We start from the raw sequence: 26,047 nt of genomic DNA on the forward strand, positions 1-26,047 counted from the left end.
CAGTGGCTCACGCCTGTAATCCTAGCATTTTGGGAGGCTGAGGCAGGTGGATCACCTGAGGTCAGGAGTTCGAGACCAGCCTGGCCAACATGGTGAAACCCCATCTCTACTGAAAATACAAAAAATTAGCTGGGCATTGTGGTGGGCGACTGTAATCCCAGCTACTCGGGAGGCTAAGGCAGGAGAATTGCTTGAACCCGGGAGGAGGAGGTTGCAGTGAGCTGAGATTGCGCCATTGCACTCCAGCCTGGGCAACAAGAGTGAAACTGTCTCAAAAAAAAAAAAAAAAAAAAAGTTAAAACAGCATAATACACAGAAAATTTAAAATATACACAATGAATCAAGTAACAAAGCCTTCCTTTCCCTAGGACAAAAGTATGCCTTTATATTTGCATACGAAAATACGCCATTTAAGTGATTTTGCAGAATGCAGAAAATCTGCTCCTAGATGACTTTATCTCTGCTTATTCAGAGAAGTAGCTTCTGTGGTTTTCAAAAGGTAAAAGGAAGAAAAAAAGCTCTTATTTCCCAGTATCCTGCATTGTGAACAATTTCTGCTTGCCAAATTCGTCTCCATTTTCTTTCCATATCCCAGCTCCTATACCTTTGCATATGCAGTCTCTCAGCTTAACCTTTCCTCTCCCATTTTTGGAATTTTACTTATTTATGTATTTATTTATTTATTTATTTATTTTATTTTTTTTTTTTTTGAGACGGAGTCTCGCTCTGTCGCCCAGGCTGGAGTGCAGTGGCCAGATCTCAGCTCACTGCAAGCTCCGCCTCCCGGGTTCACGCCATTCTCCTGCCTCAGCCTCCCGAGTAGCTGGGACCACAGGCGCCGCCACCTCGCCCGGCTAATTTTTTGTGTTTTTAGTAGAGACGGGGTTTCACCGTGTTAGCCAGGATGGTCTCGATCTCCTGACCTCGTGATCCGCCCACCTCGGCCTCCCAAAGTGCTGGGATTACAGGCTTGAGCCACCGCGCCCGGCCATGTATTTATTTTTGAGATGGAGTCTCGCTCTGTCGCCCAGGCTGGAGTGCAGTGGCACAATCTCAGCTCACTGCAACCTCCGCCTCCCGGGTTCATGCGATTTTCCTGCCTCAGCCTCCTGAGTAGCTGGGATTACAGACGTGTGTCACCACGCCCAGCTAATTTCATATTTTTAGTGGAGATGGGGTTTCACTATGTTGGCCAGCCTGGTCTTGAATTTCTGACCTCAAGTGATCCACCCACCTCGGCCTCTCAAAGTGCTGGGATTATAGGCGTGAGCTACCACACCCAGCAGAATTTTACTTTCTTTAAGGGTCAATCCAAGATTACATTGCTTATGAATTAATGATATAACCATTTGCTCTCTTGTTTTCCTAAATATTAGTCTTTTCTCTTAACTAATGTACACATTCTTTATGAGTAGGAACCACATTTTCGTTTATTCTTTAGCACTTAACATTAATAATAATTAGTGACTGAATAATTTCATGAATAATCAAATACCTTTTGTAACAAATGGTACTTTGAATACTTGAATTTTCTTCTTCTTCTTCTTTTTTTTTTTTTTTTGTGAGACGGAGTCTCGCTCTGCCGCCCAGGCTGGAGTGCAGTGGCCGGATCTCAGCTCACTGCAAGCTCCGCCTCCCGGGTTCACGCCATTCTCCTGCCTCAGCCTCCGGAGTAGCTGGGACTACAGGCGCCCGCCACCGCGCCCGGCTAGTTTTTTGTATTTTTTAGTAGAGACGGGGTTTCACCGTGTTAGCCAGGATGGTCTCGATCTCCTGACCTCGTGATCCGCCCATCTCGGCCTCCCAAAGTGCTGGGATTACAGGCTTGAGCCACCGTGCCCGGCCTGAATTTTCTTCTTTTTCCTTCTTTTTTTTTTTTTTTTTTTTGAGACAGGGTGTCACTCTGTGACCCAGGCTGGAGTGCAGTGGCTCTGTCTTGGCTCAATGCAACCTCCGCCTCCCGGGCTCCAGCGATCCTCCCACTTCAGCTTCCTGAGTAGCTGGGACCACAGGCACACACCACCAGGCCTGGCTAATTTTTTTGTACTTTTTGTAGAGATGGGGTTTTGCCATATTGCCCAGGCTGGTCTTCAAACTCCTGGGCTCAAGCAATTCATTCTCCTTGGCCTCCCAAAGTGCTGGGATTATAGGTGTGAGCCACCACGCTCAGCCCTGGAATTTTCATGTAAGTTAATGCAACATTAAAGTCTATAAAGATTGAAGTCTATAAAACTTTTCATTGTATATTGTCATTAGTATTTTAATTTTTACATATTTTCACCATGCATGCATTTTGAAAACAAGATTTTATTTTTGTTTAACAATCAAAAAAAAATCTTTTACACATTTCTAAGACTAGTATTCGGAAATTTTACATTTAAATTAATTTTAACATTAAAAAAGATATGTATTTTTGAGACGGAGTCTCACTCCGTCACCTAGGCTAGAATGCAGTGGCACCATCTTGGCTCGCGCAATCTCTGCCTCCCAAGTTCAAGCGATACTCTTACCTCAGCCTGCAGAGTAGCTGGGATTACAGGCACATGCCACTGCGCTTGGCTAATTTTTGTATTTTTAGTAGAGACAGGGTTTCTCCATATTGGCCAGGCTGGTCTTGAACTCCTGACCTCAAGTGATCCACCTGCCTCGGCCTCCCAAAGTGATGGGATTACAGGTGTGAGCCACCACGCCCAGCCATAAATACATTTTTAAAAAGTAATTTCTGCTTGTCAAAGTCAAATGATTTAAAATTTGGCTTACTTTAATGTTTGTTTTCTGTTGCTATAAAGGTGAATATGCAGTTTGGTATTATAAATAGAAAGAGCTTTTTTCTTGTGGAAAAACATCCAGCTCTGTAAGTCAGTGGCACTATACCCTAGAAAAATGGTGAAGGCAAAGTCCTTAGGAGAATGGGGCATTTCTGAACTCTTAGACTTTCCATTTGCTTAGTGGCTCACTTTGAAAAGTGAAAGGGAGGGAATCACGTACGCCTTTCCCAACAACTAGTTTTACATAGGTATATATACATAAACAGAATGAGAGAATTTCAATAGGTACATATATCTACTATATATGTCAGGTATACACACACACGCACGCACACACACATATATACATATCCCTGAATTTACATACAATGTATAGTTATCACAAATCAAGGACTTTTAAGATAAATATAAGATTTAAATATCTTTTGCTGACTTTCCTTTAGTAACATGTGGGAAAAAACCTCTATTTCAAGATGTGAAATTGGAGACTGCTTTTCCATTTCTTCAGCTCCTAATAAGCACTAAGAAGCGATTTGCATCAATTCACCACCTACTCCTTGGCATCCCCAATTCCTCCAGCAGTTATTGCGAAGGTGGCTTCATTTTCAGGCATCTCAGGACTAACAGAATACAAGGGAACAGAAGTTTATAAAAAGCTCTATTTCTATAAATACTGTATTCAAGTCACAGGCATTATGCTCCCATCAGTCTGAGTCTCCAGAGACATCTGAGAGTTGGTACAACCAAATGTGGCCTACAGAACTTACCCACAAGTATTATTAACCCTCACAAACATTTATTGAGCAACTTCTATATATAAAGTTCTGAATGTCAAGAAAAATTACCCCAAACTTGGAAACAGATGAAAGGATAACTGGGTGTTTATTTATTTATTTTAAATTTTTTTTTTTTTTTTTTGAGATGAAGTCTTGCTCTTGTCCCCCAGGCTGGAGTGCAATGGCGAGATCTCGGCTCACTGCAACCTCTGCCTCCTGGGTTCAAACAATTCTCCTGCCTCAGCCTCCTGAGTAGCTGGGATTACAGGCACCTGCCATCACGCCCGCCTAATTTTCATATTTTTAGTAGAGACGGGGTTTCACCATGTTGACCAGGCTGGTCTCGAACTCCTGACCTTAGGTGATCCGCCTGCCTCGGCCTCCCAAAGTGCTGGGATTACAGGTGTAAACCACTGCATCTGGCCAACTGGGTATTCTTTTAGTATAGTGTCAGGTATTGTATAGCAGCCCCTTCGGGGTTTATCTGATTCTATAGGGGTATGCACCTTTCTCATGACTGGACTAATGTAGGAGCAAACTGTAAAAGACTTTGAAATAAATTAAAAGATTACTGAGTACGTTCCGTGGAAACATAGGTTGTCTAGCATATCCTCCCAGGTTATCCAATTCTCTTTTTTTTTTTTTTTTTGAGACAGAGTCTCGCTCTGTCGCCCAGGCTGGAGTGCAGTGGCGCGATCTTGGCTCACTGCAACCTCCGCCTCACAGGTTCAAGCGATTCTCCTGCCTCAGCCTCCTGAGTAGCTGGGACTACAGGAGCCCACCACCACACCTGGCAAATTTTTGTATTTTTAGTAGAGACGGGGTTTCACCATGTTGGTCAGCCTGGTTTCGAACTCCTGACCTTCCTGCCTCGGCCTCCCAAAGTGCTGGGGGATTACAGGTATGAGCCACCGCGCTCGGCCCCCATGTTATCCAATTCTGTGAGGGCTGTATGCCTTCCATTGTCTTTGATCTATTTTATAACTCCGTAAGTTGTAGAGAACTATGAGCAGTGCAAATTGTTTTGTCCAGAGAGATGTAAATCGTGTAAAGTGAAATGCAATTGATTATTTTCCTATAGATATTGACTCATTTTTCATCAATTTATATTTCATTTTGTTAGAGTAGGTAGTTAGGCAGACATGAGCAGGGAAGGAGAGCCCCCCTACCCCACCAGGAATGTAATGCAACCATCAGGTGATGGTCAGGTGGTTGTTAAACTGTCTCTTTAAAATAATAGGCTGGGTGTGGTGGCTCACGCCTGTAATCCCAGCACTTTGGGAGGCTGAGGTGGGCGGATCACTTGACATCAGTAGTTCGAGACCAGCCTGGCCAACATGGTGAAACCCCCTCTCTATTAAAAATACAAAAATTAGCTGGGCATGGTGGTGGGTGCCTGTGATCCCAGTTATTCAGGAGGCTGAGGCAGAAGAATTGCTTGAACCCAGGAGGGGGAGGTTGCAGTGAGCTGAGATCGTGCCACTGCACTCTAGCCTGGGCAAAAGAGGGAGGCTCCATCTCAAAAAAAAAAAAAAAAAAAAGATTATTTCAGTATTCCTTTGATTGACTACAATGTTCATTTGAATCACTGGTTTCCTCCTTAATTCAAGGGTTGAATAAAATCTTTGATACATGTTCATTTTATATTTATTTGCAAGAAAGTCAAGTTTTTAATTTTTTAAAAAATCATATTTTAGCAGTTACTGGACCCTATAGATTGTACAAAAGAGACAGAATCTTGGCCGGGCGCGGTGGCTCACGCCTGTAATCCCAGCACTTTGGGAGGCCAAGGCGGGCGGATCACAAGGTCAGGAGATCGAGACCACGGTGAAACCCCGTCTCTACTAAAAATACAAAAAATTAGCCGGGCGCGGTTGTGGGCGCCTGTAGTCCCAGCTACTCGGGAGGCTGAGGCAGGAGAATGGCGTGAACCCGGGAGGCGGAGCTTGCAGTGAGCCAAGATCGCGCCACTGCACTCCAGCCTGGGCGACAGAGCGAGACTCCGTCTCAAAAAAAAAAAAAAAAAAAAAAAAAAAAAAGAGAGAGACAGAATCTTTACTTTTAAGGTGTCTAACAGGTGAGCTAAGACATATGACTAGATGAAACCATTTAGTTCGACGAAGTACATTTGTTTTTTGGGGTGTTTTTTTGAGACAAAGTCTCTGTTGCCCAGGCTGGAGTGCAGTGGCAGAATCTCGGCTCACTGTAACTTCCCCCTATTGGGTTCAAGCGATTCTCCTGCCTCAGCCTCCTGAGTAGCTGGGATTACAGGCACCCACCACCACGCCCGGCTAATTTTTGTATTTTTAATAGAGACGGAGTTTCACCATGTTGGCCAGGCTGGTCTTGAGCTCCTGACCTCAGGTGATCTACCTGCATTGGCCTCCCAAAGTGCTGAGATTACAGGCATGAGCCATTGCGCCTGGCCCAATGAAGTACATTTGTCACAAATTTCTAGAGCTTGCCAAAGCTCCATAAAACAGCATTTTGGTGGTGGGCGCCTGTAATCCCAGCTACCCGGGAGACTGAGGCAGGAGAATGGTGTGAACACGGGAGGCAGAGCTTGCAGTGAGCAGAGATTACGCCAATGCACTCCAGCCTGGGCTACAGAGTGAGACTCCGTCTCAAAAAACAAAAAACATAGCATTTATGGGCCGGGTGCGGTGGCTCACGCCTGTAATCCCAGCACTTTGGGAGGCCAAGGTGGGAGAATCACCTGAGGTCGGGAGTTCAAGACCAGCCTGACCAACATGGAGAAACCCTGTCTCTATTAAAAATACAAAATTAGCAGATGTGGTAGTGCATGCCAGCAATTCCAGCTACTCGGGAGGCTGAGGCAGGAGAATCTATTGCAGTGAGCCAAGATCACTCCATTGCACTCCAGTCTGGACAACAAGAGCGAAACTCCTTCTCAAAAACAAAATCAACAACAGGCCAGGCGCGGTGGCTCATACCTGTAATCCCAGCACTTTGGGAGGCTGAGGTGGGTGGATCACGAGGTCAAGCGATCAAGACTATCCTGGCTAACACAGTGAAACCCCTTCTCTACTAAAAATACAAAAAAATTAGCTGGGCGTGGTGGTGGGTGCCTGTAGTCCCAGCTACTTGGGAGGCTGAGGCAGGAGAATGGCATGAACTGGGAGGCAGAGCTTGCAGTGAGCCGAGATCGCACCACTGCACTCCAGCCTGGGCGACAGAGCGAGACTCCATCTCCAAACAAACAAACAAAACAACAACAACAGCAACAACAACAAAAATGTAGCATTTATGTATTATAATCTTTAACAGAGACAGATGGTGAAAAACAAAATGGTCGGAACAAAAACCATCTTAGATAGATGGGGGAACTGATTATTTAATATTTATTCAATAATAATACATAATAAGTACTACTGTGATTCATAGCAAACACCAGATTAAGAGCTCATCTGATCTTTAGGGAGCAGCTTTTCCCTCTCTAGGCTACCCTAGAGTTACTGCAAATCTTTGCTTTGTGGCTTGGGGTTGATCAGTCAGTCACAAATATGACACATCTACCATGTCCCAGGAACTGGGAATACACCGGTGAGGAAGCAAACCCTTAGGATTACTATCTAGAGGGGATGACATATGTTATACAAATCATTACCAATAAAATGAAAGTACGTTCCTTGAGGGCATGAACTAGTCTTTTTGTTTTGTTCACTGCTTTATCCCAAGAACCTAGAACAGTTAACATGTAGTAGTTTTTCTCTGTAAAAATTCATTAAATCTGTAATTCTTTATTTTTTTAAATTTTGTATTTTTTATTTTTTTAAGACAGAGTTTTGCTCTGTTGCCCAGGCTGGAGTGCAGTGCCACGATCTTGGCTCACTGCAACCTCCGCCTCCCGGGTTCAAGCAATTCTCCTGCCTCAGCCTACTGAGTAGTTGGGATTACAGGCGCCTGCCACCACGTCCGGCTAATTTTTGTAGTTTTAGTAGAGATGGTGTTCCACCATGTTGGCTAGGCTGGTCTCAAACTCCTGGCCTCAGGTGATCCGCCCACCTTGGCCTCCCAAAGTACTAGGATTACAGGTGTGAGCCACTGTGCCGGGCCAAAATCTGTAATTCTTAATTAAACACATAAAATGCTGAGAAAGAATATAGCATATAATATACTGAGTAACCTAGACTGTAAGGGTTAGGGAAAGGTTCCCCGAGAAAGTGATGTTTAAACTGAAACCTGAAAAACAAATGGAGTTAACTTGGCAAAAATACTTGATACTTACCTTGCACTTACTACACTTTAATTGGAATTGATGATTTCATTATCTAGGTGTATGCTTTGAAAGGTCAGGGAGCAAGTCAACGTGTCAACAGAATTCCTCAATCCCTAGTACCTAGCACACAGTAGGGACTTCCCAATAAATTGAATACTTTTTTTTATAAGGAAATTCAAATACACAGCATCTGCCAGTAATAATTATAGCCTTGCGGTGGCTCACACCTATAGTCACAACACTTTGGGTGGCCAAGGTGGGAGAATTGCTTGAGCCTAGGAGTTTGAGACCAGCTTGGGCAACATGGCAAAACCCCGTCTCTACACACACACACACACACACACACAAAGAATAAAAAAAAAATTACCTATCATAAATCTTGGCAATTCTGAGCTCTCCTCTTCCCTTTCGCAAGCTTATTCTTGTTGTTGAAGCATGAGCCAGAATGTGTCCCCCAATGGGTTTTTTGGGATCTGCCTGAAAGCTGAATTAATAAAATACCTTTTCAGGTTTCATCATATGGACTATATATGGCAATATCTGCCATTACAAGGCAACCTTTCTGTGGTGGATGTCAGGAGTTGGAGTAAGTGTATATTCTAAACAAGCAGAGGCTTGTTCATAAACTAAGGAGTGGGGTGAGTTTTGGAGCTGCTATATACCTCATCTAGTCTAGGCTTCTGAGATTCCTATGATAGTTTATATTTTGTTTGACTTTTTCCTTTTTTTTTGAGATGGAGTCTAGCTCTGTCGCCCAGGCTGGAGTGCAGTGGTGTGCTCTCGCTCACTGCAACCTCTGCCTCCTGGGTTCAAGAAATTCTCCTGCCTCAGCCTCCCAGGTAGCTGGGATTACAGGCGCCCACCACCATACCCAGATAATTTTTTGCATTTTTAGTAGAGCCAAGGTTTCACTGTGTTGGCCAGGCTGGTCTTGAACTCCTGACCTCATGATCTGCCTGCCTCGGCCTCCCAAAGTGCTGGGGTTACAAGCGCAAGCCACCACGCCCAGCCTGACTTTTAAAAATGAGATTACTGGCCGGGTGAGGTGGCTCACGCCTGTAACCCCACCACTTTGGGAGGCCGAGGCGGGCGGATCACCTGAGGTTGGGAGTTCAAGGTCAGCTTGACCAACATGGAGAAACCCTGTCTCTACCAAAAATACAAAATTAGCTGGGTGTGGTGGCACATACCTGTAATCCCAGCTACTCAGGAGGCTGAGGCAGGAGAATCGCTTGAACCTGGGAGGTGGAGGTTGTGGTGAGCCGAGATGGCGCCATTGCATTCCAGCCTGGGTAACAAAAGCGAGACTCCATCTCAAAAAATAAATAAATAAATAAATAAATAAATAAATAAATAATAAAGCACACTACATGGTAATTTTAAATGTATGGGTCTTATTCCCCAACTATACTCTAAATCTCTGTTCATCTTTGAAACTCCAGTGCCTGGAAAAGTGCCTATACTATACAGGGCACTCCATAAATATTGTGGAATAAATACAGAGATGACAATTTGGGACTCCCTAGTCTAGGTCCTTCTTGGACACAGATTTGTGTCATATCTTCAAAACTGCAATTCAGGGAACTTTTGAAGAGTGTTCTGACAGAGGCAAATATAAAAGAAGATAGATTCCCCCAGTTGAAGCACCATGCCTCCCATGCCATTATAGATAACCTAAACAAGACTGGGAAGCTAGAGCTTCTAGATGTGTAGTCATGATTTTTCTTCTTAGCAAACTATTGTTCGCTGTTACTAGTGTGGTACCCGATGTGCAAAAAAGAATAGAGACAATTGCTTGTCATTACTGTAGGTGAATAGCCTGAATGTTAAGAACACTATTTCCAAAAGGAGATGATTTTGAATCACCCGAATGGGGAAATAAATTATAGCATTTGCAAAAGGGCAAAGAAAACATATAGGAATGAGGCTGGGCACAGTGGCTCACGCCTGTAATCCCAGCCCTTTGGGAGGCTGCGGCAGGTGGATCCCTTGAGCCCAGGAGTTCAAGACCAATCTGGACAACATGGTAAAACCCCATCTCTACAAAAAAATACAAAAATTAGCTGGGCAGGGTGGTGCGTGCCTGTAGTCCTGACTACTCAGGAGGCTGACGCAGGAAGATCTCTCGAGTCCAGGAAGTTGAGGCTGCGGTGAGTCGTGATTGTGCCACTGCACTCCAGTCACTCCAGCCTGGGTGACAGAGCAAGACCCTGTCCCAAAAGTAAAATAAAATATACAAAATAAAAAAAAAAAAAGAAAAAGAAAGATATTATGGGGATAAAAAAGTCTTAACAAATGATTCATAAACTAAGAAGTTATACTTAATCAAAATAGGCTGTGACATAGCAGCCTTAGCTCCAGGAGAATATCAAGCCAATTCAAATTTTGTTTGTTTGATATAATCCATAGGTTAAAAAGAAAGGAAAACAAACAAATTTTGTTTGTTCCACTAAGATGTTCGGGATTTTGTGTCAAATTTATGGATTTTTTTTTTTTTTGAGACGGAGTCTTGCTCTGTTGCCCAGGCTGGAGTGCAGTGCCGTGATCGCAGCTCACTGCAATCGCCACCTCCTGGGTTCAAGTGATTCTCCTGGCTTAGCCTCCTGAGTAGCTAGTAGTAGATTACAGGCGCATGCCATCACGCCCGGCTAATTTTTGTATTTTTAGTAGAGATGGGGTTTCACCATGTTAGTCAGGCTGGTCTTGAACTACCTGACCTCATGATCTGCCCGCCTCAGCCTCCCAAAGTGCTGGGATTACAGGCATGAGCCACGACCACGCCTGGCCAAATTTATGGCTCTTAACCTTTCTTGTAGGTCACTAACACTTTGATAATTTAATAAAAACATTCCCCCCCCCAAAAAAAAGGTACATATACACACATACAAAAATTTTTGTGTAAGTCTAGGAAATTCATAACCCCTTCTCTGGTGTACATGGGTATTAATAATAATAATAATGATAATAACTAAGATTTACTGAGTCCTTGCTACGTGGCAGACATTCTTCTAAGTCATCACATTTTTCCCTTTGCTTGAATTCCATATCTAGTAAATAATTTCAGATCAAAATTTGGATTCCTATTGAGGTCTACTTACAGGGAGAGAATGTGCTGGTCACATGAATCTCGAATGTAGTTACATTTTCATTATCAATAAACTGGCCCCCTGGTTCTTCATTCAGTCTCATGAGCTTGATTAATGTGTGTCTGCTCCCAAGAAACAGATTGGTTCTTAGTAGGCTGACCAAATCAAACCTCTGCCTGCAAGGCTGAGGGGTCTGGACTATGGTCAATTCACTGGAAAAATGGATACATCCCTGCAAAACCTCTCAGGTGACAGCATACCAGCCATTCCCCAGGCAGAAGCAGCCCTGATATGAGCTCTGGAGTTAGACCTGGGTTCAAATTCTGGCTTTTTAGCCATATGACTTGAAGAAAATTGTTTAACCATTCTAAATCTCTGTTTCTTCTTTTGTTATTTTTTTTTTTAGACGGCATCTTTCTCTGCTGCCCAGGCTAGAGTTCAGTGCCAGGATCTCAGCTCACTGCAGCCTCAGCCTCCCGAGTTCAAGCGATTCTCCTGCCTCAGCCTCTGGAGTAGCTGGGACTACAGGCACCCGCCATCATGCCCGGCTAATTTTTGTGTTTTCAGTAGAGACAGAGATTCACAATGTTGGCCAGGCTGGTCTTGAACTCCTGACCTCAAGTGATCCACCCACCTCGGCCTCCCAAAGTGTTGGGATTAGAGGTGTGAGCCACTGCACTGGACCTCCTTCTCCTTTTTTTTTTTTTTTTTTTGAGACGGAGTCTTGCTGTGTCACCCAGGCTGGAGTGCAGTGGCACAATCTCAGTTCACTGCAAACTCTGCCTCCCGGGTTCAGGCAATTATCCTTGCCTCAGCCTCCCAAGTAGCTGGGATTTTGCCATGTTAGTCAGGCTGGTCTTGAACTCCTGACCTCAGGTGATCTGCCTGCCTCAGCCTCCCAAAGTGCTGGGATTACAGGTGTGAGTCACCATGCCTGGCCTTATTTCTTCATTTTTAATGGGGGATAATAACTGTAATAGTTGTAAAATAAAATGAAATAATTTGGGTAAGGCATAAGTTCAGTGACTACAATTATTTACCTGCTTTCCTAATCCTGACTTAAACATTTATTACCTATATTACCTTGGGCTACCTTTATGAACCTCAGTTTCTTTCACTATAAAATGAGAGTAAAAAGACTTTACCTCTTAGGGCATTGTGAGGATTCAAGATATATTGAATCTTTTTTTTTTTTTTTTGAGACAGAGTCCACTCTGTCACCCAGGCTAGAGTGCAGTGTCATGATCTTGGCTCATTGCAAACTCCACTACCCAGGCTGAAGTGATTCTCCTGCCTCAGCCTCCTGAGTAGCTGGGATTGCAGGTGTGTGCCACCACACTGAGCTAATTTTTTTGTATTTTTAGGATGTGGAGTTTCACCATGTTGGCCAGGATGGTCTCAAACTCCTGACCTTAAATGATCCGCCTGCCTTAGCCTCCCAAAGTGCTGGGATTACAGGTGTGAGCCACTGCACCCGGCCTGAATCTCGAATAGCATACATAAAAGCCTCCTATGTGCCAGGAACTATACCTGTTCACTTACATACGTTTGTTCTATCCTTACGGCAATCTTGGCACATAAGAGATCCTCGATAAAGGATAATTATTGGCTGGGCACAGTGGCTCACACTTGTAATCCCAGCATGTTGGGAGGCCAAGGTGGGCAGATCGCTTGTTTGATCCCTTGGAGGCCCACGAGTTTGAGACTAGGCTGGCAACAGGGTGAAACCCTGTCTGTACAAAAAATACAAAAAATGAGCTCGGTGTGGTGGCATGTGCCTGGTTCTGTGCTGTCTTGGAGGCTGATGTGGGAGGATCGCTTGAGCCTGGGAGTCCAAGGCTGCAGTAAGCTAAGATCATGCCACTGCACTCCAGCCTGGGCAACAGAGACCCTGTCTCAAAAATTAAACTAAACTAAACTAAACTAAACTAAAATAATACATAGGATAACTATTATTTAACTAAACAATTCAGCTAAAACAGTCACTCTGTCAGTGAAAAGTAGACCAGGAAACTTTTCTTTAAGTTTCTTTGAACTTCCTGACTATTACAGCAGTTATAACCAAGTCTTGAGGTGAAGTACAAGAAGGTGTAATAGCATTCCACATTCTTTTAGAGGGCTTTAATTTTCTTCTATTTCTGACCAAGCAAAAACAGCTTCAGAAAACCACCCACAACCCTCCTTGAGCCTATCGTCTTATTTCCTCTACTTTTATATTTTCTTCTCTTCTTCTCTCTTCCTTTTGTCAGGGAACTGGGGAGTATGGCAAGGAGGGGGAAGAGATGGAGGTGGATATTAGTAATAAAGAGGGGATGAGAATATTTCATTTCTCCCCCTCTGGTTGAACAGGATATGGCATATTACCCTGTTGAGGGTAAGACCCAAAACAGCCTGACCTGGCAATGTCAAATTAGGATGCTGGAGTCATGAAACATATAGAGTTATGGTATAGGATGGGGAGGATGGTACAGTGAGGTTCAAGTAGCATTAACTTTGATGTCAAAGATACCTGGGTTCAAATCCTGTCTCCCACATTCTTAAATTCTGGGATTGGGCAAGCACTAAGTATTCTGAGCCTCTGTTTCCACCGTTATAAATTAGGAATAATCATCATGCCTACCTTAAATACTGATTGGAGTGTGGATCTTGAGGGGCATGAGCAAGGGCAAGCTTGAGGGACAATAAGTACTCCTGGTGCTTTTCACTTGCTAAGGAGTGAGGTTACAAATGGCATTTTCGAGAAGTGGTCCATTGAGGAGAGAAAGATTGAACTTGCCCAAGAATGAGGAGGCTTTTTTTGAGATGGAGCCTTGCTCTGTCACCCAGGCTAGAGTGCAGTGGCAGGATCTCGGCTCACTGCAACCTCTGCCTCCTGGGTTCAAGCAATTCTCCCTGCCTTAGCCTCCCAAGTAGCTGGATTACAGGAACCCGCCACCACACCAGGCTAATTTTTGTATTTTTAGTAAAGATGCAGTTTCTCCATGTTGGCCAGGCTGGTGTCGAACTCCTGACCTCAGGTGATCCACCTGCCTCAGCCTCCCAAAGTGCTGGGATTACAGTTGTGAGCCATGCCTGGCAGGGGAGGCTTTGAGATTTTGGGAAGACGGGGGAAAGGGGAGTACCGCCAAAGGAGAAGAATTTTGAGGAAAGAGAAGAGATGGTTAAAAAAAAAAAGGACATGCTTAAGAAGTTTTATTAAGTAATTCTCCCCTCTGTCTTCTTCCAAAATATGCATAAAAATATATACTTTTTTCAACATTTTAAAGATGGAATTCTGGGTTCTTTTTTTGGTGGGGAGGTGAGATGGGGAGGGATTCAACAACATACTGAGATTGGTTTCACAAAAACAACAGGGAGCCTCCAAGGAGGCTGTGAGTTACATTGGGTCACATGATAATTAGATAAGATGATGCATAAAAGCACCTGGCACATGGTAAGTAATCAATAAATATAAATTAATTTTGAGAGGGAGGAAAATGAAGTTCCAATCACTTGTACAAGGTCACCATGCTAGTGACCCTGGTTTAATGTTTTTTCTCTAATCATGTTGCCTCTAATTTATGCTAATGATGTTGGATCAGAAGGTGACATCCTTAGGACAGGTGTGGTGGCTCACACCTCTAATCCCAGCACTTTGGGAGGCCAAGGCAGGCGGATCGCCTGAGGTCAGGAGTTCAAGACCAGCCTGGCCAACATGGTGAAACCCTGTCTCTACTAAAAATACAAAAATTAGCCAGGTGTGGTGGAGTGCTCCTGTAATCCCAGTTACTCAGGAGGCTGAGGCAGGAGAATCTCTTGAACCTGGGAGGTGGAGGTTGCAGTGAGCCAAGATCATGCCACTGCACTCCAGCCTGGGCAACAACAAACAAACAAAAAGAAGGTGACATCCTTAAGAGAATAAACTGACTGTACATTTATAAGACTGCCAGTGTTCTAAGGTGACTTTTTGTTTTCCTAAAACAAATACACAAATGAAGTAGGTGGCAACATCACGGTCTTATTTGTTGTTCATCTTGTTATTTGCCCCAGTGTGAGACTTTATGGGCTGATACTTTGACTTTTTATCTCCAAGTCTTCATCAACTAGATCATTACAGTTCTAAAGTCTGTATTTGTAAGCCTAGGAGCTACTCCTCTTGCTGTATTGTATGGCAGCTCCTTGCCTCTATAACTTCGTTCCTTTTTAATACAATGTGCGATCAAGTATAATACATGGGATATAACCCTCAATTACTGTCAGGGTACTTGCGGACTCATACCAATTATAGTGATATTTCCCTGACAGGCCCCAGAGGAGCTGCAGCTTGGAGTTTCCCAACACTGAGAAACAAAGATATTTTCTTTATGGGAGGTTTCCTAATAGCATTTAAAATCTTTTAGTTTAAAATTGTCCTTTTTTTCCCCCATTTAGCTGTGGCAACTTTTATGCTTTATATAAAGACAAGCATTTAATTTGTATTGTTATAATTTAATATACTTTATTAACATACCAATTATAGTGAACCTTGTTTCCTAACAATTCAGCTAGGTGGAGGAGATGATGTTTCAGAGTTGACTTACCCAGTAAAAATACTAGCCTTTGTTACTTTGTCTAGCACTTTACTTAGCTTCTTCATTTTCAGTCTCCTCCCCATTCCAACTCCCTCTTCAATTATCTGTCACCTCTCCATTTCTTTCATTGTCTTATTGGAATTAATTCAAAATTGTTTTACTCTTTTTGAAACTTTCTACAAATATAAGAAAAATAACCCCTATCTGACCTAATTTCCACTGATTTCCTTTGCCTTCTAACTCTAGAGTGACAGTTTTGGCCTCTTCAATGCTCCCTCCCGACACCTGAAGAAAGAACATTGCTCTTTAACTTGTACTGTTTTATTTGAATGCAACCCACTTCCTCCCTCTGAGCCAATGAGTCATTTTCTCTTTTTAAAGTCAGCCTTAAAAATCTTCCATTTCTCTTCGGTTTAAAATTATTCTCTTTGTGAAGCACTTCATGTCCTGTGTATGAAAGTCACCCCATAAAACAGATGATTGCCTTAACCACTCAACGACTATACTATAGACACTATAGACAATGTGTGACTTACCAAGACTAAACTTTTGAGTTGAACGGACATCATTTATTTTCCTTCTTTCTTTTTTTTATTTTTGAGACAGAGTCTCACTCTGTCACCCAGGCTGAAGTGCAGGGGTGAGATCTCAGCTCACTGTAACCTCCCCTGCCGGGTTCAAACCATTCTTATGCTTCAGCCTTCTGAGCAGCTGGGATTACAGGCACACGTCTTTACACCCGGCTAATTTTTATATTTTTAGTAGAGATGGGGTTTCGCCATGTTGGCCAGGCTGGTCTCGATCTCCTGACCTCGTGATCTACCTGCCTTGGTCTCCCAAAGTGCTGGATTACAGGAGTGAGCCACCGCACCCAGCCACAATAATTTTTTTTTTGAGACAGCTTCTCACGCTCTTGCCCAGGCTGGAGTGTAGTGGTGCAAACATGGCTCACTGCAGCCTTGACCTCCCAGGCTCAAGCAATCCTCCTGCCTCAGCCTCCTCGCAAGTAGCTAGGACTACAGGCATTTGCCACCATGCTTGGCTAATTTTTTTATTTTTTGTAGAGATAAGGTCTCTCTATGTTGCCCAGGCTCCTGGGCTCAAGCAGTCCTTCTGCCTCAGCCTCCCAAAGTGCTGGGATTACAGGTGTGAGCTACCATGCTTGGCCGAGGCCAGGATTTTTGTCTTTTTTGTTCACTAGTGAATTCTCAGAATATTGTTACATAGTAGATTTTCAATAAATATTCATTGAGTGAATAAATGATTGATTTCCCCTCCTCAATCTTTTAAATTGCTTAATACCGTTTGAGTAGTTAATATTTTTCATAAGAATCTCTTGTAACTAAGTAGAAAATACTTATAAAATGGTCTTGAGGCCAAGCGCGGTGGCTCATGCTTGTAATCCCAGCACTTTGGGAGGCTAAGGCGGACGGATCACGAGGTCAGGAGATTGAGACTATCCTGGCTAACTCGGTGAAACCCCGTCTCTACTAAAAACACAAAAAATTAGCCTGGCATGGTGGCAGGCACCTGTAGTTCCAGCTACTAGGGAGGCTGAGGTGAGAGAATGGCGTGAACCCGGGAGGCGGAGCTTGCAGTGAGCCGAGATCGTGCCATTGCACTCCAGCCTGAGTGACAGAGCGAGACTCTGTCTCAAAAAAAAAAAAAAAAAAAAAAAAAGGGGGCCTTGAAAAGTGATAGATAGATATCAAACTGCAAAAGATTAAGCAAAAGGTTAAGGGTAAGTTTGGAAAATGCCTAAAGAGAGACACATTCATTTCAATACAATTTACAGAATTTACTCCAGCATATCAAATATCTTTTTATATATATATATATGTCAATGATTCATTTAATCTGCTACCACACGATGTATTGCTTCTGTTTTTTTTTTTTTTTTTTGAGATGGAGTCTTGCTCTGTAGCCCGGGCTGGAGTGCAGTGGCCGGATCTCAGCTCACTGCAAGCTCCACCTCCCGGGTTTAGGCCATTCTCCTGCCTCAGCCTCCGGAGTAGCTGGGACTACAGGCGCCCGCCACCTCGCCCGGCTAGTTTTTTTTTTTTTGTATTTTTAGTAGAGACGGGGTTTCACGGTGTTAGCCAGGATGGTCTCGATCTCCTGACCTCGTGATCTGCCCGTCTCGGCCTCCCAAAGTGCTGGGATTACAGGCTTGAGCCACCGCGCCCGGCCGCTTCTGTTTTAAAGTAATAGCACTTTGTATTGCAACCATCAGAGTAATAATTAATTTATTCTAATTTAGGCAAGAATCTTCAATGGATGCGAATATAAATACATGAAAGCTGATTGCAGAGGAAGATATTTACACAGTCTCAAATTATCACCCCACAAATTACTAATTAAATGCAAAACGGAATTTTTGTAATTTTCTTTTACAATGGAGACCTCATGTGAATATCATTTTAATCATATGATCAGAATTAATATCACTAATAATGGGACAAACTGCCATCATGTGCCTCCTGATATGATATACTGAGAAGGGCTTAATATTGCTTATGTAGTTTTCCTGTCAAAATGTTTAACATTTTAAATAATGAAGAAAAAAATCAACTTCAAATTGAGGGACATTGCAAAACAGTTAGCCTGTGTTCTACAAAAATGTCAGTGCCACAAAAGTCTAACAAAGTGGCCGGGCGCGGTGGCTCAAGCCTGTAATCCCAGCACTTTGGGAGGCCGAGACGGGCGGATCACGAGGTCAGGAGATCGAGACCATCCTGGCTAACATGGTGAAACCCCGTCTCTACTAAAAAATACAAAAAACTAGCCGGGCGAGGTGGTGGGCATCTGTAGTCCCAGCTACTCGGGAGGCTGAGGCAGGAGAATGGCGTAAACCCGGGAGGCGGAGCTTGCAGTGAGCTGAGATCTGGCCACTGCACTCCAGCCTGGGCAACAGAGTGAGACTCCATCTCAAAAAAAAAAAAAAAAAGTCTAACAAAGTTTGAAGAGCTGTTCTGATTAAAGGAGACTAAAGAGACATGACAGTTACACGCAGTGCATGTTCTTTAATTGATCCTGAATTGAATGCAAAACAAAAAAACCCCAACAACTATAAAGGACATTATTGGAGCAATTGGAGACACTTGAATACAATTGTATATTAGATAACATTATTATGCCAATGTTAGAATTTCTGAATGTGATAATTGTATTGTGGCTATGTAGAAGAACATCATTCTTAGAAGAGATATGCTGAAGTATTAAGAGGTGAAGTGTCATGATGTCTGCCAATAATTTCCAGTGGTTCAGAAGAAACTTCTCAAATGACTCAACAAAAAATTCATATACAGGCTGGGCGTGGTGGCTCACACCTGTAATCCCAGCACTTTGGGAGGCTGAGGTGGGTGAACCACCTGAGGTCAGGAGTTCGAGACCAGCCTGGCCAACATGGTGAAACCCTGTCTCTATTAAAAATTTAAAAATTAGCCAGGCGTGGTGACCCTCCAGCTACTCGGGAGGCTGAGGCAGGAGCATCACCTGAGCCTGGGAGGCAGAGGTTGCAGTGAGCAGAGATGGTGCCACTGCATTGCAGCTTGGGTGACAGAGTGAAACTTTGTCTCATAAAAAAAAAAAGAAAAAAGAAAAAGAAAAAGAAAACATTTTTAAAAAGCATTATCATGAATTTAGATTTGTTTTGCTTTGTTTGAGACAGTCTTGCTCTGTCTCCCAGGCTGGAGTGCAGTGGTGTGAATTTAGGATTATTTTGATTGCTTATTCAGACTCATAATGCTCAAAATTTGTTATGGTGGCAACAAACCTTTCTTTGATTTTTCTATTTTTATTATCCTACTTTAGCTCTCTGTGTCTTTCTATTCACTGCCGTGTTTCAGAGCCATCGATGGTTATGTCATGTGCACAACACTTCAACAAATTCTGAATATGCCTAATGTGAACTGAAGTTCTTTTTCTTCAAACAGGAGACTTCTCCCATAGGGCCTCTGATAAATATATCTCATATATATCCTGTAGAATGATGACTTTTCTGTTTTTATGTATGGTTTTTATTGCACTGATAAGCTGCAATATTAGTTTTTATTTCCCTAGGATCTATTTCTTATCGTCCTCCCATACCCCTTTAGCCCTAGACCAAAGAGAAGCCCAAAGTACTGCTGAAAATGATTAAAGTATCGCTTTATTCTATAAAGAACTAGAGAAAAATAGATTCTGGATATCAAGTGATATTTACAATTATGAAGTAATATATGCTGTGCAATACAGTGATTTTTTTTTTTTTTTTTTGAGATGGAGTTTTGCTCTTGTTGCCCAAGCTGGAGTGCAATGGCGTGATCTTGGCTCACTGCAACCTCTGCCTCCTGGGTTCAAGTGATTCTCCCACCTCAGCCTCCCGAATACCTGGGATTACAGGTGCATGCCACCACGCCCAGCTAATTTTTGTATTTTTAGTAGAGATGAGGCTTCACCATGTTGGCCAGGCTGGTCTCGAACTCCTGACCTCAGGTAATCCACCCATCTCGGCCTCCCAAAGTGTTGCGATTACAGGCGTGAGCCACTGCGCCCGGCAATAAAGGGATTTGTGATATATTTGTGTCCACATAAAGACTAATGATTTTGAAATTCTTTTCTTTCTTTTTTTTTTTTTTGAGATGGAGTCTTGCTCTGTTGCCCAGGCAGGAGTTCAATGGCACGATCTCGGCTCACTGCAACCTCCGCCTCCCACGTTCAAGTGATTCTTCTGCCTCAGCCTCCTGAGTAGCTGGGATTACAGGTGTGCTACACCACACCCGGCTAATTTTTGTATTTTTAGTAGAGACATGGTTTCATTATGTTAGTCAGGCTGGTCTCAATCTCCTGACCCCGTGATCTGCCTGCCTTGGCGTGCTAAAGTGCTGGGATTACAGGCATGAGCCACTGTGCCCAGCCTTGAAATTATTTTCTGTTTTACCCTTAACCCTCTTTATGTTAACCTCTGTGAAATAAAAAGTAGAATATTGGGGCTTACGTCATAGTTGCTCCTGGATCGGCAGTCATTTGATTGGTGACAAAAACAGCCACATTATATTCTGTATCAAGAGATAAAATTTTAAAACTATGAGAAAGGCTATATATATATATTTATTTATTTATTATTTATTTATTTATTTATTTATTTTTGGAGACGGAGTTTCACTCTTGTTGCCTAGGCTGTAGTGCAATGGCGTGATCTCGGCTCACCACAACCTCCGCCTCCTGGGTTCAAGTGATTCTCCTGCTTCAGCCTCCCGAGTAGCTGGGATTAGAGGCATGCGCCACCACACCAGGCTAATTTTATATTTTTTAGTAGAGACGGGGTTTCTCCATGTTGGTCAGGCTGGTCTCGAACTCCCGAACTCCCGACCTCAAGTGATCCGCTCGCCTCGGCCTCCCAAAGTGCTGGGATTACAGGTGCGAGCCAAGAAAGGCAATATAGATATTTAAAAGTTCATCGTTTAGATTTTAGAGTTTAGAAATATTGCATCATGAATTTATTTTATAAATAACATCATATTCCTATTTTTCATTGACAACAAAAATTATTTGTTATTATTATTATTAAGGTTAGAATAAATATTTTTGGTTTAAAAAAACAGTTGTAAAGCTGGGCGCAGTGGCTCATGCCTGTAATCTCAGCACTTTGGAGGTTGAGGTAGGCAGATCATGAGGTCAGGAATTTGAGACCAGCCTGGCCAACGTGGTGAAACCCCATCTCTACTAAAAATACAAAAAATTGGCCAGACATGATGGCAGGTGCCTATAATCCCAACTACTCAGGAGGCTAAGGAGTAAGAATCGCTTGAACCTGGGAGGCGGAGGTTGCAGTGAGCCGAGATCGTGCCACTGCACTCCAGCCTGGGCAACAGTGCGATACACTGCCTCAAAAAGAAAAAAAAAAAAAAAGAGTTGTATTCTCATGAAGGTAATTTTATTTAAAAAAAAAAAAAAAAAAAAAACCACTGCCTCCTGACATTATATTCCAAGCTTCTCTGCAAAGTATACTTGACAAACATAGTCACAGATGCCATTTTATTTTAAAGATATACCTTCTGAGATTTTTTGGAGTCGTGACAACATCTGGGCCAATTTTTGCTGCCGTTCGGCCAACTCTCCACGGCCACTGAAATCCACTCGAAAAAGTGCCATTATTGAATCGATAATCTACACAGGATTAAGGTAAAAATAAACATGCATTTGGAAATTGAAGGAAAACGTTATTTGAATAGAGATCAATAGAATAAAAATATTATGCTAAATAGCTCTGTGAAAGCAGTATTTAAAAGCTTGTACCAATAGTTTGAAGATGCCAGCTTCTTCATGGAACTTTGCTGCTACATAATCAAGTAGCTCCATCTGATGTTCACCTGGTGGGAAATGCAGTGAGAAAATGTTATAAAAGTTGAAAGAAGCAGAGGCTAAGATCATTCATATTCTTGGGAGCCAGGCAAAAGAAAGTCCTTGAAGGATTCTCTTATTTATTACTTTATTAAATATTATCGCAGCCTGGCATGGTGGCTCATGCCTGTAATCCCAACACTTTGGGAGGCCGAGGCGGGTGGATTTCTTGAGGTCAGGAGTTCAAGACCAGCCTGGCCAACATGGTGAAACCTTGACTCTACTAAAAAAATACGAAAATTAGGCCAGGCGCGGTGGCTCATACCTGTAATCCCAGCACTTTGGGAAGCCGAGGCAGGCGGATCATTAGGTCAGGAGTTCAAGACCAGCCTGGCAACATGGTGAAACCCTGTCTCTACTAAAAAAAGAAAAATACAAAAATTAGCTGGGCACGGTGGTGGGCGCCAGTGATCCCAGCTACTTGGGAGGCTGAGGCAGGAGAATCGCTTGAACCTGGGAGGCTGAGGCTGCAGTGAGCAGTGATTGCACCACTATGCTCCAGCCTGGGCGACAGAGCAAGACTCTATCTCGTTTAAAAAATATATATAATGGCCGGGCGCGGTGGCTCAAGCCTGTAATCCCAGCACTTTGGGAGGCCGAGTCAGGCAGATCACGAGGTCAGGAGATTGAGACCATCCTGGCTGACACGGTGAAACCCCGTCTCTACTAAAAAATAGAAAAAACTAGCCGGGCGCGGTGGCGGGCGCCTGTAGTCCCAGCTACTCGGGAGGCTGAGGCAGGAGAATGGCGTAAACCCGGGAGGCGGAGCTTGCAGTGAGCTGAGATCCGGCCACTGCACTCCAGCCTGGGCGACAGAGCGAGACTCCGTCTCAAAAAAAAAAAAAAAAAAAAAAATATATATATATATATATATATATATATATATAAAATATACAAAAATTAGCTGGGTGTGGTGGCACGTGCCTGTAATCCCAGCGACTTGGGAGGCTAAGGTAGGAGAATCGCTTGAAGCCGGGAAGTGGAGGTTGCAGTGAGCCGAGACTGCACCACTGCACTTCAGCCTGAGTGACAGAGTGAGACTCCATCTCAAAAAAAAAAAAAAAAAATTATTGCATATTCTGCCTTAGCATATATACCAAATGCTACATTATCCAAAAAGAATGTTACTCTTCATTTCAAAGACTAAGAATAATAAATAATTTAAGGGCACTTTATTATCTAAGGACCTACCAGATGATAAAATTTATAGACTGAGTAAATTAATTTAGAGAAAATTAAAATAGAAAAAAAGTATCAAAATGTTATATCACTCAAGTAGTAAATCAGTGCTGCCAACCTTACGTTGACCCAAGCATCCAACTGCATGGGGCTCTTACTAGTATATGCACGTGCATAAAGTACGTTGTCCAGTACTGCATCATGGTCTACATTGAAGCGATCAGCAATGTCCCGAAGGCGATCTGGACGGCTGGAGTATGCCAAGATTAAGGATCCAATAAATCAATTATAAAAAAGCTTAGACAACCACTACAAAACATAGTATCTTACATAAATTAACAGAGAAGCCAAACAATGTACCTGTGAAGGTATTCTAGAGGATGCTAGCAACCATTTAAAGTCTATACAAGATTTGTTTTTTCATAAGTGCCTCAACTTACCATAGGTAGTGATAATGGTCATAGAAATGTGGGGCAGTAATGAATTTAACTATTAAATGATCAAATCTTTACAATAACCTTGGAAGCTAGTTTTTATGGCCTATTTTACATTTTACAACATAGGACACTGGGAAACAGAGATTAGGCAAATGACTTGAGCTTATGCAGCAAATCGGTTACAAGAGAAAAACTGGAAACTAAGCTTTGTGAGTCTTTTTGTTCTCAGATCTACAATAGATAATAGACCTATAATAGATAATATCACTGAATTATAATTCAGTAACTGCAAAGTAGATTAATTCACTCTCTTCAAAACCCTCATTTGCTCAATATGAAATAGTTTACTATATCATTAATCACGTGTTATTAAATGATAAATGTGACTACATGAACCAAAGGGTCAAAAAGGTAACTTCAAGGGTCCAGAAGAGAAATATAGACCAAAGGTTTTTTTGTTTGCACGGGTTTTCTTTTTCTTTTCAAATCTTACTTGGAAAGTATACAGAGTTTAAAATCTACTTTCTTCTAAAGGAATTGTTAGCTTTTTTTTTTTTTTTTGAGATGAAGTCTCACACTCTGTTGCCCAGGCTGGAGTGCAGTAGCATGATGTCGGCTCACGGTAACCTCTGCCTCCTGGGTTCAAGCAATTCTCCTCCTTCAGTCTCCTGAGTAGCTGTGATTACAGGCGTAAGCCATCATATCTAGCTAATTTTTGTATTTTTAGTGGAGACGGGGTTTTGCCATGTTGGCCAGGCTGGTTTCGAACTCCTGACCTCAAGCGATCTGCCTGCCTCGGCCTTCCAAAGTGCTAGGATTACAGGCATGAGCCACCATGCCTAGCCAGGAGTTGTTAGCTTTCTGAAATTAGCAAATTCATAGGGAAGCAAACTAAGTGCACCTGCAAAGGTATTTTGGAAGAAGCTAATAATCACTTCTATCTATAAACTATAAAGGAGTAATAAACATTTTTTTTTAGGTCTTTGGTGATCCCAACAATATGTCTGAAGTAAAATGAGGTAAAATTAAATGCATGTTTGTGCCCTTATTTCACTTTGTTTATAGAGTTTACATAACACTGATCCTAGTATAAGTAACTGTAAATCAAGGACTATTTATAATCTTATTTGTGATGTTTGCAATTAATTTAATAACTGTTTAGTTGAATTGTCGTTAGGATTTCCCAGTCATTTATAGCCTAATGCACTAGATATGTTCTTGTTGTTAGAGCTTTGGTAACGGCCACAAAAATCTTCCATTGCTATTGAGTATACCCAGTAGATGTTTTTGGTGGACAAGTTAAAGACAGGGAATTGGAAGAGTCAATAAAAACATTTTCATCATGTCAGCTTCTACAAATCCCAGACACTATGTTGTGGCAGGCCAGGTCTTACTAATGCAGGCCTCCATAACAACTGTTTCAGCACTGACTGAGTGGTTAAGTTAAATACTAAAAGTTCAAAGTGCCCTTATACAAAGGCTGGAATGTAACAAAAGCCCACCAAGGGTTTGGCCCAGGCCTTTCCTGGGTCTTGAAGCATGACAAGTTAACGAAGGAATTCTTAACAGTACCTGTTTAGGATTAAACGAGTTTTACTGGGGGTCTGAAGAACTCCCTAGGTCTCCACAAACAAGTTATTGGGGGTCTGAAGGAACTCCCCAAACCTCCATGATTTAGCAGGAGACAAGATAAGGGCAATCACTCCAGCACCTGGACCCATTTAGATTAAGTAAATTTACTGAGGCTCCAGAGGAAGGTCTTTAGGATTCAGATCTTAGTTATAGATTAAAAGAAGTTAATCACTTATATCTTTTTTACAAATTTTATTTTATTTTTTTGAGATAGAGTCTCGCTCTGTTGCTCAGGCTGGAGTCTAGTGGCACAATCTCGGCTAACTGCAACCTCTGCCTCCCAGGTTCAAGTGATTCTCTTGCCTCAGCATCCTGACTAGCTGGGACTATAGGCGTGTGCCACAATGCCCGGCTTATTTTTGTATTTTTAGTAGAGACAAGGTTTCGCCATGTTGGCCAGGATGGTCTTCAACTCCTGACTTCAAGTGATCCGCCCACCTTGGCCTCCCAAAGTGACTTATGTCTTTAGATGAATGCACACTCACAAGTAAATATATAGCTGAGAAGGTATATAAGCTCGGGAAGACTTTGTAATTTTGAGTTGGTCTGATGTTATTTTCCAGGTCTTCTCCCTGTAAACAGTTACAGAAACAAAAACTCCCTCCTTTCCCAGTTCATCTGCATCTCATCATCGGGCCACAAGAATAAGCAGCCTGATCCTCGGTTTGGTCTGAGAACAATGTGAACAGGGGTATAAAAATTGGGCTTAAATCCTCAACAAAATACTAGCAAACCAATTCAACAATACATTAAACAGATCATTCATCATGACCAATTGAGATTCATCTCAGGGATGCAAAGATGGTTCAACATACACAAATCAATGTGATATATCATATCAACAGAATGGACAAAAAACATATGATCATTTCAATTGATGCTGAAAAAAGCATTTGATAAAATTCAACATTCCTTTATGATTAAAAAAAAACCTCAAAAAATTGGGCACAGAAGGAACATAACTGAACATAAAAGCCATATACAAGAGACCCACA

The 26,047-nt window shown here is 42.5% G+C and overlaps 1 protein-coding gene across 6 annotated transcripts in view; it reads right to left on the bottom strand.

Moving 5' to 3' along the window:
* Positions 1–2,188: 2,188 nt before the first annotated feature.
* The window catches only part of LOC105464450 (DNA meiotic recombinase 1), a 52,635-nt gene continuing 28,776 nt past the window's right edge, over positions 2,189–26,047 (bottom strand). For 2 of the 6 annotated variants that reach the window (XM_071080589.1, XM_071080590.1), the window contains exons 9-14: positions 23,142–23,233; positions 21,700–21,773; positions 21,456–21,570; positions 20,399–20,459; positions 8,152–8,268; positions 2,193–3,388 (exon numbers count right to left, since the gene is read on the bottom strand). In XM_071080589.1, coding sequence (XP_070936690.1) covers positions 3,319–3,388; positions 8,152–8,268; positions 20,399–20,459; positions 21,456–21,570; positions 21,700–21,773; positions 23,142–23,233 — 529 coding nt within the window. In that variant the 3' untranslated portion in view covers positions 2,193–3,318. Of the gene's footprint in view, positions 3,389–8,151; positions 8,269–20,398; positions 20,460–21,455; positions 21,571–21,699; positions 21,774–23,141; positions 23,234–26,047 lie in introns of all 6 variants that reach the window. The other 4 variants (XM_071080588.1, XM_071080587.1, XM_071080592.1 and 1 more) reach the window with 3 other exon arrangements.

Source organism: Macaca nemestrina, chromosome 15 (genome assembly GCF_043159975.1).
Source record: "Macaca nemestrina isolate mMacNem1 chromosome 15, mMacNem.hap1, whole genome shotgun sequence".
In the NCBI taxonomy this organism is placed as follows: Eukaryota; Metazoa; Chordata; class Mammalia; order Primates; family Cercopithecidae; genus Macaca; species Macaca nemestrina.